Source organism: Maylandia zebra, linkage group LG4 (genome assembly GCF_041146795.1).
Source record: "Maylandia zebra isolate NMK-2024a linkage group LG4, Mzebra_GT3a, whole genome shotgun sequence".
NCBI classification, from domain to species: Eukaryota; Metazoa; Chordata; class Actinopteri; order Cichliformes; family Cichlidae; genus Maylandia; species Maylandia zebra.
The window spans coordinates 25381511-25396234 of NC_135170.1; the positions used below are offsets into that span (position 1 = coordinate 25381511).

At 41.0% G+C, this 14724-nt stretch overlaps 2 protein-coding genes across 3 annotated transcripts; both read left to right on the top strand.

The window, feature by feature from the left end:
• Window positions 1-674: 674 nt before the first annotated feature.
• Window positions 675-6019, top strand: dnajb1a (DnaJ heat shock protein family (Hsp40) member B1a). The gene is made up of 3 exons (XM_004559533.4): window positions 675-1255; window positions 2139-2722; window positions 2834-6019. Exons 1-3 carry the CDS (start codon window positions 1045-1047, stop codon window positions 3062-3064), a joined length of 1026 nt encoding a protein of 341 aa, XP_004559590.1. The 5' UTR covers window positions 675-1044; the 3' UTR covers window positions 3065-6019.
• A 2855-nt stretch (window positions 6020-8874) lies between these two features.
• Window positions 8875-14624, top strand: gipc1 (GIPC PDZ domain containing family, member 1). 2 transcript variants are annotated; one of them, XM_004559535.5, is made up of 7 exons: window positions 8875-9090; window positions 10689-11257; window positions 11356-11541; window positions 11706-11886; window positions 12584-12696; window positions 12778-12859; window positions 12949-14624. In XM_004559535.5, exons 2-7 carry the CDS (start codon window positions 10958-10960, stop codon window positions 13098-13100), a joined length of 1014 nt encoding a protein of 337 aa, XP_004559592.1. In that variant the 5' UTR covers window positions 8875-9090; window positions 10689-10957; the 3' UTR covers window positions 13101-14624. The 2 variants fall into 2 exon arrangements, with proteins under 2 accessions (XP_004559592.1, XP_004559593.1); XM_004559536.4 differs by having other exon boundaries at window positions 10951-11257.
• The last annotated feature ends 100 nt before the right edge of the window (window positions 14625-14724 follow it).

Below are 14724 nucleotides of genomic sequence, written 5' to 3' on the forward strand. Positions count from 1 at the left end.
AAAATCTATTGCACTTTATTTGATTTCATTTTTATTCCTAAGTGCCTGTGCTATGGCCTATTTGTTAACTATACGCATGTGTTTAGATTTAAAAGGTACAATTCACAAGCCAGATTCAATATTCCATATTCCATAAAATCCGTGCATCATGTTGCATCATGTTTTGAAAGTGCAGGGAATTTGTATAAAGAGCTGTTGTAGAAATATTGCTTTAACACATCTAAGATAATAATAATAACAACAATAAATGAATTTATTATTAATATAAATTGTTACATAACGCGAATCCATAAAGCAGGAAATGGAGAGTTTGATGCTTAAAATGTGGTCGGTGTGTGTCTAGTCATCGTAGTTTCTTATTTTTATTTTTACCCTATGGTATTTCTTCTCCTCCCTGCGTTATAGTACAGCGAGGAACTGGAAACTTGTAAAAAATTACTCGATAGTATAAAAAATTTCTCACGCTGCTAAGTAGTCTGCGCATGCGTACTTGAATGTCACTTATATTATAATAATAAGTGCTAAGAGCTTTTAAAATGCGGATATTTTACACGAGTCATCCAAGCAGTAATAAATGCCTCGATAGGTTCCCGGTTTCGAGTACAAGTTTCTTAAACATTTAATTGAAAACGTCCAGCGCAGCTCAAGCGAAACCGGAAGTTGTCGGGGGTGAATTTTCTTGACTCGGCAGAGATGACCCACATCAGCAGCATCAGCTTCTTCCAGAAGTTTCCTCGCAAGGTTTCGAGTGCGGCATACTGACACACTTACGCAAACGCGGGCAGGCTAGGTGACATTTTCGTCCTCGCCAGTGGGTCAAAGCTGAAAGTTGCTGTGGGGGCTGTGACACTTTCTGGAGGAGCACCCCGACGGCGATCTGAACTATTGCCCGCTGCAGGGACAACTGCGGCGGCGGGGTGAGACATTGGATCCCGGTAACCTGTGCTTCGTTTTACACGAGGCATGCTGGGTGTTTTATCGACGTCAAACCGAAGCTATTGAACAAACAAAAGCAATTGAAAGAAGTGCCGACCGGCCGGTGTGATGGGTAAAGATTATTACAAAGTGCTGGGTATAGCCAGGGGAGCATCTGAAGATGAGATAAAAAAGGCGTACAGAAAACAGGCTCTGCGCTATCACCCCGACAAGAATAAGTCTCCTGGAGCTGAAGACAAATTCAAGGAGATCGCCGAAGCCTATGACGTCCTCAGTGATGCCAAGAAAAAGGACATTTACGATCGTTTTGGAGAAGAAGGTAACCGAACTCCTTCCCCCGGGTTGCACGAAGTTTTGCAGCCTTTGCATTTACCGAGTTTAATCCTCTGCAAATAATGCAAAGCAAAACGTGCATCTTCTTACTCTCTCAATCTAATCGATGTACACATGCATCCTCCTCAGTGCGGTTTCTGGGGTCTTTCTGCAGCAGTTATCTGACAATAGTTGGGTGTACAATAGGGTGCAGCTGGAGAACCTGCTGGAAACAGCAAGTTCTTGCCCGTCCTGTCGGTGTGCCTCTCTCTTGTTATTATTGTGGCTTTGAAAAAATGATTTGTACCTTCAGGCTTTGGTGTCCTTGTCCACACCCTCATGGACAGGGAGGGACAGAGATCAAACTTTGAGATGTCTGGAAGCAGAAAAATATTTTAGCTTCTGAGCATTTACTTCTTGCAAGTAGTAAATATTTTGTGTCAGTTTGTTTGTTTGTTTGCAATCTTTAGACGTTGATTCAAATCATAGGGGTGAATATAGGGTGAATTAAGGTCAGTGTGTTATAAGTGTTAAAGCGGTAATGCCGAGGTATTATTCAACAGATGAGCACCAATAAGCTGATCAAAAAGATCAATAATCAGGTGGCTGTCATCTGATGTCATCTGATAACTACCTTGTCATTAGCAGTGATCAGTGTTTGTCTGTTGTGTTAAGACAACTATGTGTTGACTTGCACCAGTGATGGTGCAGTGAAAACTCTTTTTTTTTGCAGTCAATTTTTATATAAAGAATGCTTAGTTTCCCAGACATCAAAGGGTAAATAAAAAATAACAGTAAAAACGAAACAAACATGCTATTTCAAACATTGATATGACAGTGATATTTCCCGTTCTTTTTTAAATACTTGGCGATGTTGTCTTCTTCAACAGGATTAAAGGGTTCAGCTGACACTGGAGGCAGAGGACATGGCGGTCAAAGCTGCAACTACAGCTTCCACGGGGACCCTCACGCAATCTTCGCTGAGTTCTTCGGTGGCCGCAGCCCATTCGATCACTTCTTCTTCCAGGACGGGGAAGACGACGTGGACATCAACAACCCTTTCGCAACGTTTGGCATGCCAGGAATGGGCGGCATGGGTGGGTTTCACCGGCCTTTCAAAACCCACCCGGCAGGAGTTCACCGAGCGCACGAGAAGAAGAAGGACCCGCCTGTGGTGCACGAGCTGAAGGTGAGCTTGGAAGAGGTGTTCTCGGGCTGCACGAAAAAGATGAAGATTTCTCGCAAGAGGCTCAATCCGGACGGCTGCACCATGCGCAGCGAAGATAAGATTTTAACGGTGGACATTAAGCGTGGCTGGAAGGAGGGGACGAAAATCACCTTTCCCAGGGAGGGGGATGAGACTGCCACCAACATTCCTGCAGATGTGGTGTTTGTGGTCAAAGACAAACCTCACCCGGTGTTCAGAAGAGAGGGTTCAGATATTGTTTATCCTGCAAAAATATCTCTTAGAGAGGTAAGATAATCATTCCAACATTAATCATGCTAGTTTATCTTTTTAAAGATGCTTATAATCAAAACTCGGCCGAGCACTTGGATGTCTGCTTATCAGTCCTTTTGTCTCCAGGCATTGTGTGGCTGCACGGTCAAAGCTCCCACACTGGACGGCCGGACCATCACTGTTACCTCTAGAGACATTGTCAAACCCGGAACGAAAAAGCGAATAAGCGGCGAGGGGCTGCCGTTGTCCAAGTTCCCAGAGAAGAGAGGTGACATGATCCTGGACTTCACTGTTAAATTCCCAGACAAACTGGCCCAAAACACACGCGATACACTCGAGCAGATTCTTCCGCTGTGACATGTTATGACTCCAAATCCCCAAAAAGTTAGCATTTCCAGCAGCACTGTCCTGTGTACTACCTGGACTTTTGAGGGCAGATTTGGGTTCAGTGGGGTTTAATTTTACTGCCTGAACAACAAATCCGTATCTTTAACCCAGAATCCAGCTTGTTATTTATTTATTTTTTGGCTTTGAGTGAAGGAGACAAAGGCAGAAAGACAAACAGGTGTTCTTTAAATGTTCAGTGAATTGCAGCACTGGGAAACTTATTGTAGTAACTGAGGATTTGATAACATAGCAGATCTTTGTGCGAGTGCTTTAGGTAACACATAGCCAGCTGCTTAACAATACCTCCCTGATGCAAGTGCACTGATGCATGAATGTGGCTAAAACTTCATTACTCATAGGACATGATTTGGGTTTCCATTAAGTAAAATTGAGGCTTAGATATTGTGCGGGTCTTGAAAGGTGAAACTTTTTGAGATATCTGTAGCAGTATTGGTCTTACTAGGAGTTAATAGAGTTTTCTTTTTCATTGATAAATAAAATTCAGTGTTTTACTTGTCGTTTACACTAAGCTATAATGTAAAGCTTTGTGAAAAATACACCTAAAGTGTTCTCAAGGCTGAAAACAGTAGAGCCCTACCAGGACTGATGCTCAGTACGACTCTTATGGAGTGTGTGTGTGTGTGTGTGTGTGTATATATATATATATATATATATATATATATATATATATATATATATATATATATATATATATATATATATATATATATATATATATATATATATATATATATATATAATGAGATGATATTGTTTATAATTATAAAACTGTCAGCCACAACTTTAAATCCACTAAAAGGTGAAGTGAGACTTAACATTCATGTGGATGTTATTACATGTAACACTCACTTAAAGCCCCTATCATGCAGGCCTAGAGGCCAGTTAGTGACCCGCCAACAACCAAAGGTCGCTAGGGAAAAATGTGCATTCCCAGTCTGGTTAGTGAGTGGTTGCTGGGTGAAGTTGGTTGCAAAGAGATATCACCTGCAGATTTCCACGATCACCCAAAGGGAGGTGATGCTGACTTGTCTGCAAACACTTGCCAGCTGCTTGTTGAGCAGAATGGAAATGGAGTAAAAGTTGCACCTATTGAAACATAATAGTTTTGTAGTAAAACACGGGTTTTGCTTTGGAGGTGAGTGCACTCCATTTTTGGTTTGCGTTGCAAGTTTCACTACTGCTCCATGGTTAGATAGCGAATGCTTGCAGACAAATTAGTGTCTTGTGTAGAAGCAATGGGCGAAAGCAGAAATCTGAGCGTTGACAAGGAGGGTTTTGTGCAGCACCTTAATTGTAGGTTATTTCACCTAGCGACAGTCTGCACAAGCAGTCGGGGATGACTAGGACTCAGCGGCCAGTCCCTCGGTCATTACCATTGCTGAAGCCCAAGCTCAACCACTTGTGGCCAGTCTTCTTCCCAAGGTGTCACATCGGCCTCGAAACCCTTTAGGTTTCAGTTGATCTTTGGAACGTGGCAGAGGCCTCACTACATAGAGGGTATCTGACAGGTCAAAGGGGAGGTACCTGTGCACCTGATTGGTGTAAGTACATACACTATGCTAGGGGTATATTTAAAGAGAAAATGATGGGGTCATTGTTTATTAACTTTCCAGCAGGGCATTTAATAAAATTAGTCATCAACGTACCATGAAGACTTGACAGGTCTCCACACTACACTGTGCTCATCTGTAATGCTGCTCTGTTTCATGTGCTGCAGATTATTGTAAAAATGGAGTGAGACTATAAATGATCCCTGTTTAGTATCAGAAAGCATTATATCCCAATGCTAATATATCTGGAGATAGGCCAATTAACTTATGCTACTACTAATAATAAGATGCACCTTGATGGACCTCCAGTATTTTCCAGATTTTTAATGGAGGACAACAAAGGCATAGGGAGTTTTCTTTTCTGCAGTTGTAAAGATGGCACATGTTTACTTTTCCAAACTCTTGTTTAACCAGAAGTACACACAAATTATTGCTCATGTAAAATATTTGTTGGAGAAAAAAATGTGCCAAACATTTGTCCCTATCTTATTGTAATATATGTGTGTAAGTATGTGTCTTAAAATTTGCTGAGGACATGTGTGTATCCTGTCACATGACTGAAAATGATCAAAACCTGACTGCATTCATACCCTGTTAAAATGCACAGAGAAATTGATATTTTATACAGAAGTCATGTATTTGTGATGGTTTAATTCATCCTTTTTGTTCTTCTAATGGTGTCTGTCTGATTGCAGATTGAATCAAAAGCCAGTGTGTTTATAATTTCTTTTATCCAACCTGTAAAAATGATATGAAATGTGCTGCCGTTATATTTCACATGACGATGTGAAAAAGAAGTTTAACCTCCAGCTTTAAAGGCCTGCAACCTTTGATCATTCTGTCTTATATCACGAGTCTATTGTGCCAGACAGCTTTCACTCTAGCGTGTACAGAATCGGGTGTTGTGTAGTTTCACAGTTGGGTGACGATCCTGAAGACACAGTCTTTGTGATGATGATGGAAGCTAGTGAATATTAGTAATTTTAGTATCAGTGTGACTGTCAGAGAAAAATAAGTAAACCTCATGATAGTCAGGAACTGCCGCTTCGTCCTGCTTCTGCACATGGTGTAACGTGAATGTAGAGATGTGTAATCTCTCTAATTTCTCTCTATTTTATTTTATTATTTTTTTACAGAATGAATGATTTCTTTTTTTCTTTTTAAAGGAAAACAGATCCTTTTTTTTGTTTACCTCGTTTATGTTTTGAAATTTCTCAGGTTGGGATTCAGAAGCCTTTGATTTTTAACAACAAAAGTTTTATGAATTGATAATAGGAAATATGGAAATTTCTACTTGGCCTTTCCTATGCTGTGATGATTAGCATTTCCACAATAAAGAAACTGGCAAACCAAACTGGCCAATACTGCCTCACTTACTGTCCAATGTTTTAATTATATAGCTGAATTGTAACAACAGTTTCCCTTAAAATCTTTTCTCAGGTTTCACTGTATCCAGCACGTTATCTAGCAAGCCTCATACATTTTGGTTTAGAGGGACTATGCTTAAATTTAGGGCTTAATTTATTTCAAGTTAACGACCAAATAATATTACAGAAAAATGCCCAACAATCAAATGACCCCTTCCAACCCCCTTAAAGAACCATGTGGTGACAGTAGAAAGGAAAAACTTGCTTTTAACAGGAAGAAACCTCTGGCAGACACAGGATCTTGGAGGGGCAACAATCTGCTGAAGCCGGCTGTGAGGGGAAAGAGAAAAGAAAAGAGGCATTCGCAGAGATGAGGAGAAAACAAACTATCTCAGAGAAAAGATAAAATCACATGGCAAAAAAAAATGCTCATTGCATCATAGGAAGTTCCTCGGCAGCCTGAGCTTATGGCAGCATATCTAAGAGATGGTTATGATGGGGTCTAGTTATTCAAGACTCGTGTGTGTGCAAGAAGAAATATTTTAGTTTAAATTCTAGAACTAACAAAGTGTCAGTGAAGAGAAGCCAATACGGGAGAAAGGCGGTCTGTGTTCTAGTCCCTTTTGCTACTCCCACTTCAGTGTTTTGGATCAACTGGCTCTCCAGAGATCTTTCAGAGCAACCTGACAATAGTGATTAACAATGGTCCAATCTAAGAATAACACATGCATGAACTAGTTTGTCAGCATGTCAGACATACTTCAAAAATGACTACCAGGTTCCTCAAAGTGTTACTGGAGGCTAACTTAACCCTCCACTGCATAGCGTTGCCCTGAGGCAACAAACCACATTTTCATGCCTTACACTACATGAGAGACATCTCCATTAGGAGGCAAGATAAAGATCACTATTTTACATGTTTATGGACTAACCTATTTTACAGGTTAGTGGTTCAATCCCTGGCTCCTCCAGTCTGCATGTCAAGAATGTGAATGTGTATGAATGTAGTTAGGAAGCACTCAGTTAAGCAAAAGTGGGTGAATGTGGCATGTTGTATAGAGCACTTTGAGTAATCTGGGAGAGTAGAAAAGCGCTATATAAAAATCAGTCCATTCACTGTCTGAACAGAGTTTCGGCATGTTACTTTTGCACTGTTTTGCATGTTCTGGCACATGTTGTTATTGCATGGCTTGATTAAGGTACACATTAGGCTGACATCTGGGGCCAGAGCTCAAACTGTTCTGGGCCAGCACAGGGCCAGCAGTGTGTCTACAACTGGCCCGTGGCTGCACACCACCTACAGATGGCCCACATACCGCAATGAATGACGGCCCTTTGGCCCAGACCAGGTTTGTCAAATTTTATGATTGATATATTATTAGGGACCCTAAAGCTCCCCCAAAATAGGGAGAAATATTTTATTCCCCAAAAATTAAAAAGTCATGCTGTAGAGGGATAATGTCATCCAGAGTACATAGACACCAGGTTTCTGAGGTTTTGTCACAATTAAGAAGTAGAAAATTGGAGGTCAGGAATGCCTATAGTATAACGAACCAAGTTGTCTAATCTGGTTTCATAAATAAATACAGCAAGGTACTATTTGCATAGCAATGGAAATGCATGCAGTGTTTTCTAAAGATGTTACCCAGGGAAAACATGTATGAGGTAAAAGGTATTGGTCGCAGCACAGAGCCCTGTGGAACTCTATGTGACGAAGAATCCCTGTTTACATGAACAAATTGTGGTAATTGGTATTGAAGTACAGAGACAGATACACTGTCAGAAACTATAAGAATATTAGTGACCCACACTAGTGTTACTTTTGTGCTATGATAAACTCTTCAAATGGACTATTTTACATTTTTTTAAAAGGTCTTGACGCATGCTCAATCATCCAGGTAAGTAAATCCCAAAAGATTGATTCTATTCATCTGGAAGTAGCGTTTTCAGTAGAAGAACAGAATCAACTTTTTGGGATTTTTAATAAGTTTCTGTATTAGTCTTATTTGAATTGTTCAAAGAAACCATGTAATTATTCCCGTTGTATTAAAGTGTCCTTGTCTCTTTTTTATTTACTGTGTAAAAATGAACAGAATTCAGATTAGATATCATCTAGATATCTTCTATTCAGATAAAAATAGCAATTTCGTGGTTAAAACTGTGCAGTCTTGGTTTTATTTTGAAGACCGCAAGCGGAAATACGTCTGTCTGCCTCGATAGTCGGAAATATCATATGCACGAATAAAAAAAAACTGTGTCACTTTCAAGGACACCATAAGCAGCCAGTTAATACATCCAAGCTGTTAAAGAAAAGGTTTCTACAGGGCTTGTTTTGTTCGCCTGTAAAGAACACATCGAGGAACTAGACATACAAACGTCAGCGTCAGAAACACTAAATGCTTCCGGCAAGAACCTTCAAAATTAAAGTTTTATAATTGACAGCTGTCGTAAATGATTTTGGCCTCCAGGGGGAGGTGTATGCTCACAGCTATCAGCGCTCATAAGCGAAATAGCAACAATATCAAAAGTTTAAGAAGACAACGGCATCCAAACGTTTCGTAAAAACTAAAGAAACGCTTCATAATATTCATACATTCACAGTACACATTTATATATAATTTAATGACAGTAATGATGTAACTTCGACTCAAAGATCCTGTAAAATGTCAAAATAGCAGACCTCTAATAGACATATCCATGTGATTTTTTTTACTACATTTTAACCAAACATTGCTTTACACTCATGTCGTTCTTATTCTTCTTGATTAAACTTTAAAATCCGGACTATGAAGCAGTCGCTCTGGGGAAAGTTGGTGTTTACGAGAAACCTTGAATGCGTCACTGTTCCACCCCTGTTGGGCTGGCACTAAGCTAACTCTACAGCAGCATACCGACACACATACACACAGATACACTGTACCCTTAAACCTTAATAGGCCAATTTAGCCTGTTCGTTACGCAGAAGTAAGAAATATTAAACACTGTCTGTATAGCTGTAACGTCATTTGCGAGTGCACCGTTAGCAGGCTAACGATAGTTGGCTGAAACTCGTGCTCTGGTAAGAATGACTCGCCTTCCATGTTTACTGCGATCTTGATTCAGCTAGCTAGATAGCTAATCAATCTTGAGAAAGAGTAACGGTGTAACTCACTAACATGGGGGATTGCCAGTCAAAGATTCAGCTGCATGTTTCATGAGCTGTCTGATAACTGTCTGATAACTGATTAAGTGGCCACTGGAGTATTAACTGTTATTCGTTATTTGTGTTGCTACAAGTGGAAGATGTTTGACTGCGTCTTGGAGCTAGCAGCTAACGTTAGCGTTTTCTAATGTAATGAATGTTCAAGCTATAATGTGTAGACAGTGTTCAGAAGAAGCAATTTATACAGCTTATACAGTACTGTGCAAAGGTCTCAAGCCAACCCTCGTTTCTTTATATTTTGTTTGGGAAATTGAGAAGGGGTGCAGTGATTTATTGAAACATGTGCAAACACCCATTGAAATACAGTATGTAAGGCAAAACAGAATTTGTATAATTAGCTTGAATGTCTGTATTTTGTATGACTACGTTTATTCTTCAACACAGCCTAAACTTTCTTAGGCGAGTGTGGCTTTCATGTAATTTTCATTAAGTAGTCTGTGGGAATAGTTCTCCAGGCTCTTTGGATGTTGGCTGTCAAGATGATCCCTGCTTCAGTAATTAAAGTTTGAGGTCTGGGGAGGCCAGGCCATGACTGATAGTGTTCCTCTGCTTTTGCTGTGTTTTTGGGATCACTGTCATGCTGAAATATGAAAGCAGCTAGACACTCCAGACTGTATTGCAATTTTCTGATTGTAATTTTCTGGATTCAGAATTCCATCCGCTTTGCCAAGATCAGCAGTTTGCAGCCATAAACTCCCGTAGACATTCACTGTTGTACCTCTCTCCTGGCCGCCTCCATACTTATCGATGATGATTTGAACGAAAAATGTCAAATATGCCATTGAATTTCAGTCCAGACTTTTCTTTCTGTTTCTATTCATTAAGAATGGCTTCTTGACAGCCACTGTTCCACTGAGACTATTTCTGATGAGGCTTCATTGAGCAGTAGATGGCTCGATTGAAGCTTCAGCATGTCTTTAGGTCCCATTTCAGGTCTTTGCTGGATTTTTTTATTTTTTCCTATTTTCTAAGGACATGACAAGTATTTGGCGTGTAGCTCCTTGAGAATCACCTTGTTTGTGCAAGGATACTATTTTATAACTGTCAGACTGTGTTATCTTCTTTATAGATGTATCTAAAGAAATGGGAACAAATTGTGTTTTCTGTGACAGGCTGCTGCAGTGTTTAACAAAGTGCCTCAAGACCGTTTTAAACAGATTCTTTGCTAAAGTTCTGTGCCTTTTTTATCCTTGAAATGATTCACAAGTTATTGTTAATTGGGTAAGAAATAAACAAACAAAACAAAGCCCCCTGAAAATAGTCAGAACCAAGGACTTGACTGTAAATTACAGAAAAAAACCCAGCCAATGTGCAAGATTACAAGAAATTTTGGCTCCCTGGATACAAAAAATAAAGAAATAAGTTGTGACTCTAGACTTTTGCATGCCACTGCGTATGTACAATCCATGGTACATGTATAAAGAAGAAAGAGTTTTTTGTCTCTTGTTTTACAGCTGAAAACCTTCCACTGGAGGCTGCTGGACTTGACAGATCCAGCTATGTGAGCTGCTCTGATGTGTGGATTCCTAAATCCATACAGTGCGTGGTTGAGACGGCTCTCAAGCTGGTCTAGAGGACAACACTATTACTGTGACATACATATCCAGCAGACCTGCAGCTGATTTAGCTGAGCAGGTGTATGTTGGTCAAAGTTGTAGCATAACTCCCCAGAGCTGCCTCCATCCTCCCTTCCTCTCCCTCTGCAACCCCTCATAGGACTACTATGCCACTGGGATTGGGAAGAAGGAAGAAGGCGTCCCCGCTGGTCGAGAACGAGGAAGCGGAGCCTATCCGCGCGGGTCTCAATGTGCCAGGTATGGAAGGCATCGATGGTGGGGTCGTCGGGCTGGGAGAAGGCGCCACCTCCGAAGGCCTGCCGCCGCCACCTAACAGCATGCGGCCTCGCCTCATCTTCCACACCCAGCTCGCTCACGGCAGCCCCACAGGCCGCATCGAGGGCTTCAGTAACGTGCGGGAGCTTTACGCCAAGATTGGCGAGGCTTTTGGGATACCACCGTCAGAGGTAAGCCTTCCTGCAGACATTAATGGATTTGAGGATTTATAGATTTGCTCCAGATATGCTTGTGGCAGAATTTACCTGATGTTTGTCTTCCTTCACAGGTTATGTTTTGCACTCTGAACACTCACAAGGTGGACATGGATAAACTATTGGGAGGTCAGATCGGGCTAGAGGACTTTATTTTTGCCCACATTAAAGGCCAGAGAAAGGAGATAGAGGTGTTCAAAGGCGAGGATGCGCTGGGGTTGACGATCACTGATAATGGAGCCGGCTACGCTTTCATCAAGGTGAGGAATGTTTAAGTGATGGAGAAAGTGTTTTTTTATTGACTCAAGCACCACCGGGTAAAGGCGTGACCCTGGAATGAAAGTGAATCAATTACTTGCTGTAGGGAGAAAGCGATGAGCTTAATAGTGAATTGGATTTTTTTTTTGTTTTGATGGTTTTTCAGAGGATTCGTGAGGGCAGCATCATCCACCAGATCCAGGTCATCAACGTGGGGGATATGATAGAGTCGATTAATGGCCACCGCCTTATTGGCTGTCGACACTACGAAGTGGCCAAGATGCTGAAGGAGCTTCCCAAAGGAAAGGAGTTCACCATCAAGCTGGTGGAGCCTCTTAAAGCCTTTGGTAGGTGCTGGAAGAAGATGCTTGAAAACCTAGTTTGAAGGGACCTGTTAGGGCTTTCCTTTTTTCCTATCATTTATAGATATATAGTTTTATATGGTAGGAATTTGGATAAAAATGTTTTTAAAAAATTACATTAGCATATTTCCCCCCAAAAAACAGTCTGGTTTCGGCCTGCTCTTAACACATTGAGGGTTTTTTTTGTACCCTTAGATCTGTAGGATGTCACTGAGGAAGAGACATCCTTTACATATGAGGGGTAGCCAATCAGAAGAAAGCTGGCTTAGAGCGAGGGGGAGGGCAGGTCAAACAGCTAGTTCTAGACAAAGGATTGAAGTTTTTGGCTGTGGCAAGGCCTAATATGAGGTAAATAAAGGTTATTTTGAACAGTGACTTGACACTTCTAATGTAGAGCAACCCCACAGGGTGTACAGGTTTGTTTTTGTGCCAGGATTCTAGGTCTGCGTCTTGGACCCACCTTTTCACTTGCTCTCTTACAAATATATATTTCATCGTGCTAATAACATCCTTATTAGTACATCAGATGTCCTAAACAGAAACCTAGAGTGGTAAACGAACTACGTTTTCAGTTTTCCAGCTCACGGAGTAATAAGTAGAGAGTAATAAAGAGGATGAAGACTGCCGCAGCAGAAGGAGAAATCTTTAATTATTTCTGAAAAGGTTTAATTCTGTTTTGTAGACATGATTAGCCAGAGATCTGGTGGGTCTAGGTCAGCTTCAGGGGTTCAGCTGGGGACCGGCAGAGGAACCCTTCGTCTTCGCTCTAAAGGGCCTGCCACTGTGGAGGAGCTGGTGAGCATGCCTGCAAGACCTGTGAACTAATAACTGGTGGTTGTACTGTTTAAATAAAATGTCCCGTTGCTGCTCTTCTAGCCCTCTGCATTTGAGGAAAAGGCCATCGAGAAAGTGGATGACCTGCTCGAGAGTTATATGGGCATCAGAGACAGCGAGCTGGGTGAGTGTGAGTCCCCGATGGCTCTGTGAGTGTCTCACTTAGCGTGATGTGAGTTAAAAAAGATCTTATGTTTTTTTTCTTCCCCTCAGCGGCTACCATGGTGGAGCTGGGAAAAGACAAAAAGAACCCGGATGAGTTTGCAGAGGCTTTAGATGAAACCCTGGGAGACTTTGCCTTCCCCGATGAGTTTGTTTTCGATGTGTGGGGCGCCATCGGAGACGCTAAGGTCGGGCGGGTTTAACGACAGAACCGAAGCAGAACGACCTGCTTTGCGTGTGTGCTTGTTACACCCACAACATTGAGCACTACTAGAAAACCACAACACTACCGTCATGAGTTTGTTTTTATTCCACTGCGCACTCTTTCTATTTTTTTGAGTTTGTACTGTTTATTTTTGTTTGTTTTTGGGAGACTCATCCTTAAAAATGAGGATAATCCAGTAAACGGGAGAGGAAGGTGACTATGATGACTTCCAAAGTGCTTTTATTTGTCTTCCAGCTGTTCCCAGAAAATACGAGCACGCCAACGAGCATTTCCTTCGACTGCGTCACATGAACCTGCATGTCATTGTTGTAGTTGCTGGCAGTGGACCAAACACGGGGCAGGTTTCTAAAATGGGAGAAATGGCAAAACAGAGGCTGACACAGAGGAGATTGATATGGATCTTTTTTTTTTTTTTTTTTTTTGATTGTTGCACTGTGTTGCACGCGCTGTAAACCAACTACGGAAGTGAGCATGGATTACACTGTACCTGTTGAGCGACTCTGTTATTGCACAAGCATGGGTCTCCCTGAAGTACAGTGTCGTCCTGAAACACTAAATGTTACTGTGATGGATCAGTTTTACAAGCATGTGCTGTTACATTTCTCTCCTCATAATGAATTTTGCTGGTTTTCCTTTTTCTTTTTCTTTCTTTTCTTTTTAAGTAAAGGTAAAAGGAGTGTTCTCGGAGAGAAGTCATAGTAAATTGTAGCTCCTGACTAAAAAGACCAGAGGTGTTTGTTTACTGTTAACACATTCCGTGATGTAATGAAGTTAACCGTGCAGACTGTCTTTCACACATTTGACAGTGTTTGAGAAAATCAGTGTTCATTTACTTTCATTGAAGTATGTGCTAGGAGAAAGAGAAGAACGGCGGTCTCCAGCTTGTGGATCGTGTTGACTTGTTATTTTTTTATAGCCGGTGTGTTTTTTATATGAGGTGACGTGATGTCTATTTTAAAACAAGGTTTGCATAACTGACGAATAATGAAAACTTGTGTTGCAGTTTATTATGGAGAGCAGTATTACAGAAGAAGAAAGAAGTGATGAGTTGGAGTAGTTGTGTTTAAAAAAAGAAAAAAAAAGAAAAGACAATAGATCTGCCTTCATTTCTTCTTATTTCTTACATTTTATATACTTTGTTAGAAGTCTGCGTTCTGGTGCGTGCGATTGAAAAATGAGAACACTTGAAGCAGAATGGGACCAAATGAGTTTCATCTCCTGCAGTCGTTTGTTCACTGAAAGGAAAAAAATACAGCGGCAATGTTGCGCCAGCTACTTGGTTTAGGTAAACACACGTCTTAAAGAACTCTGGGTGTTTAGCCTTTTCTGTATATCCAAATGTATGAAGCTATTTTGTAGTTTTGTTTGATTCTTTCAGAGTTCATGGATACCTAAATGGGTTATGATGCTAGAATACTGTAAAACTAAGGAGAAGACATTATTTTGATGGCTTTGTATTACACCGGTGTCAGTGTCCAAATATAATGCAATAACATCCACACAGCAGCCGTCCTTCTGTTTCTTCTTTCATCAACTTAGCACAACAAACTGCCCCGTGGCGTCTGGTCTGAAAAATCTTGATTTGGATGAGTTTATTCAAC

Excerpts from the sequence above, each read along its gene's own strand:
- gipc1 (XM_004559535.5), top strand. The coding sequence starts at position 10,958 with ATGCCACTGGGATTGGGAAGAAGGAAGAAGGCGTCCCCGCTGGTCGAG. Across the intron at positions 11,258-11,355 it reads TTGGGATACCACCGTCAGAG|GTTATGTTTTGCACTCTGAA; the intron begins GTAAGCCTTCCT and ends CTTCCTTCACAG. Across the intron at positions 11,887-12,583 it reads GGAGCCTCTTAAAGCCTTTG|ACATGATTAGCCAGAGATCT; the intron begins GTAGGTGCTGGA and ends TCTGTTTTGTAG.
- dnajb1a (XM_004559533.4), top strand. The coding sequence starts at position 1,045 with ATGGGTAAAGATTATTACAAAGTGCTGGGTATAGCCAGGGGAGCATCT. Across the intron at positions 1,256-2,138 it reads CGATCGTTTTGGAGAAGAAG|GATTAAAGGGTTCAGCTGAC; the intron begins GTAACCGAACTC and ends CTTCTTCAACAG. Across the intron at positions 2,723-2,833 it reads CAAAAATATCTCTTAGAGAG|GCATTGTGTGGCTGCACGGT; the intron begins GTAAGATAATCA and ends TTTTGTCTCCAG.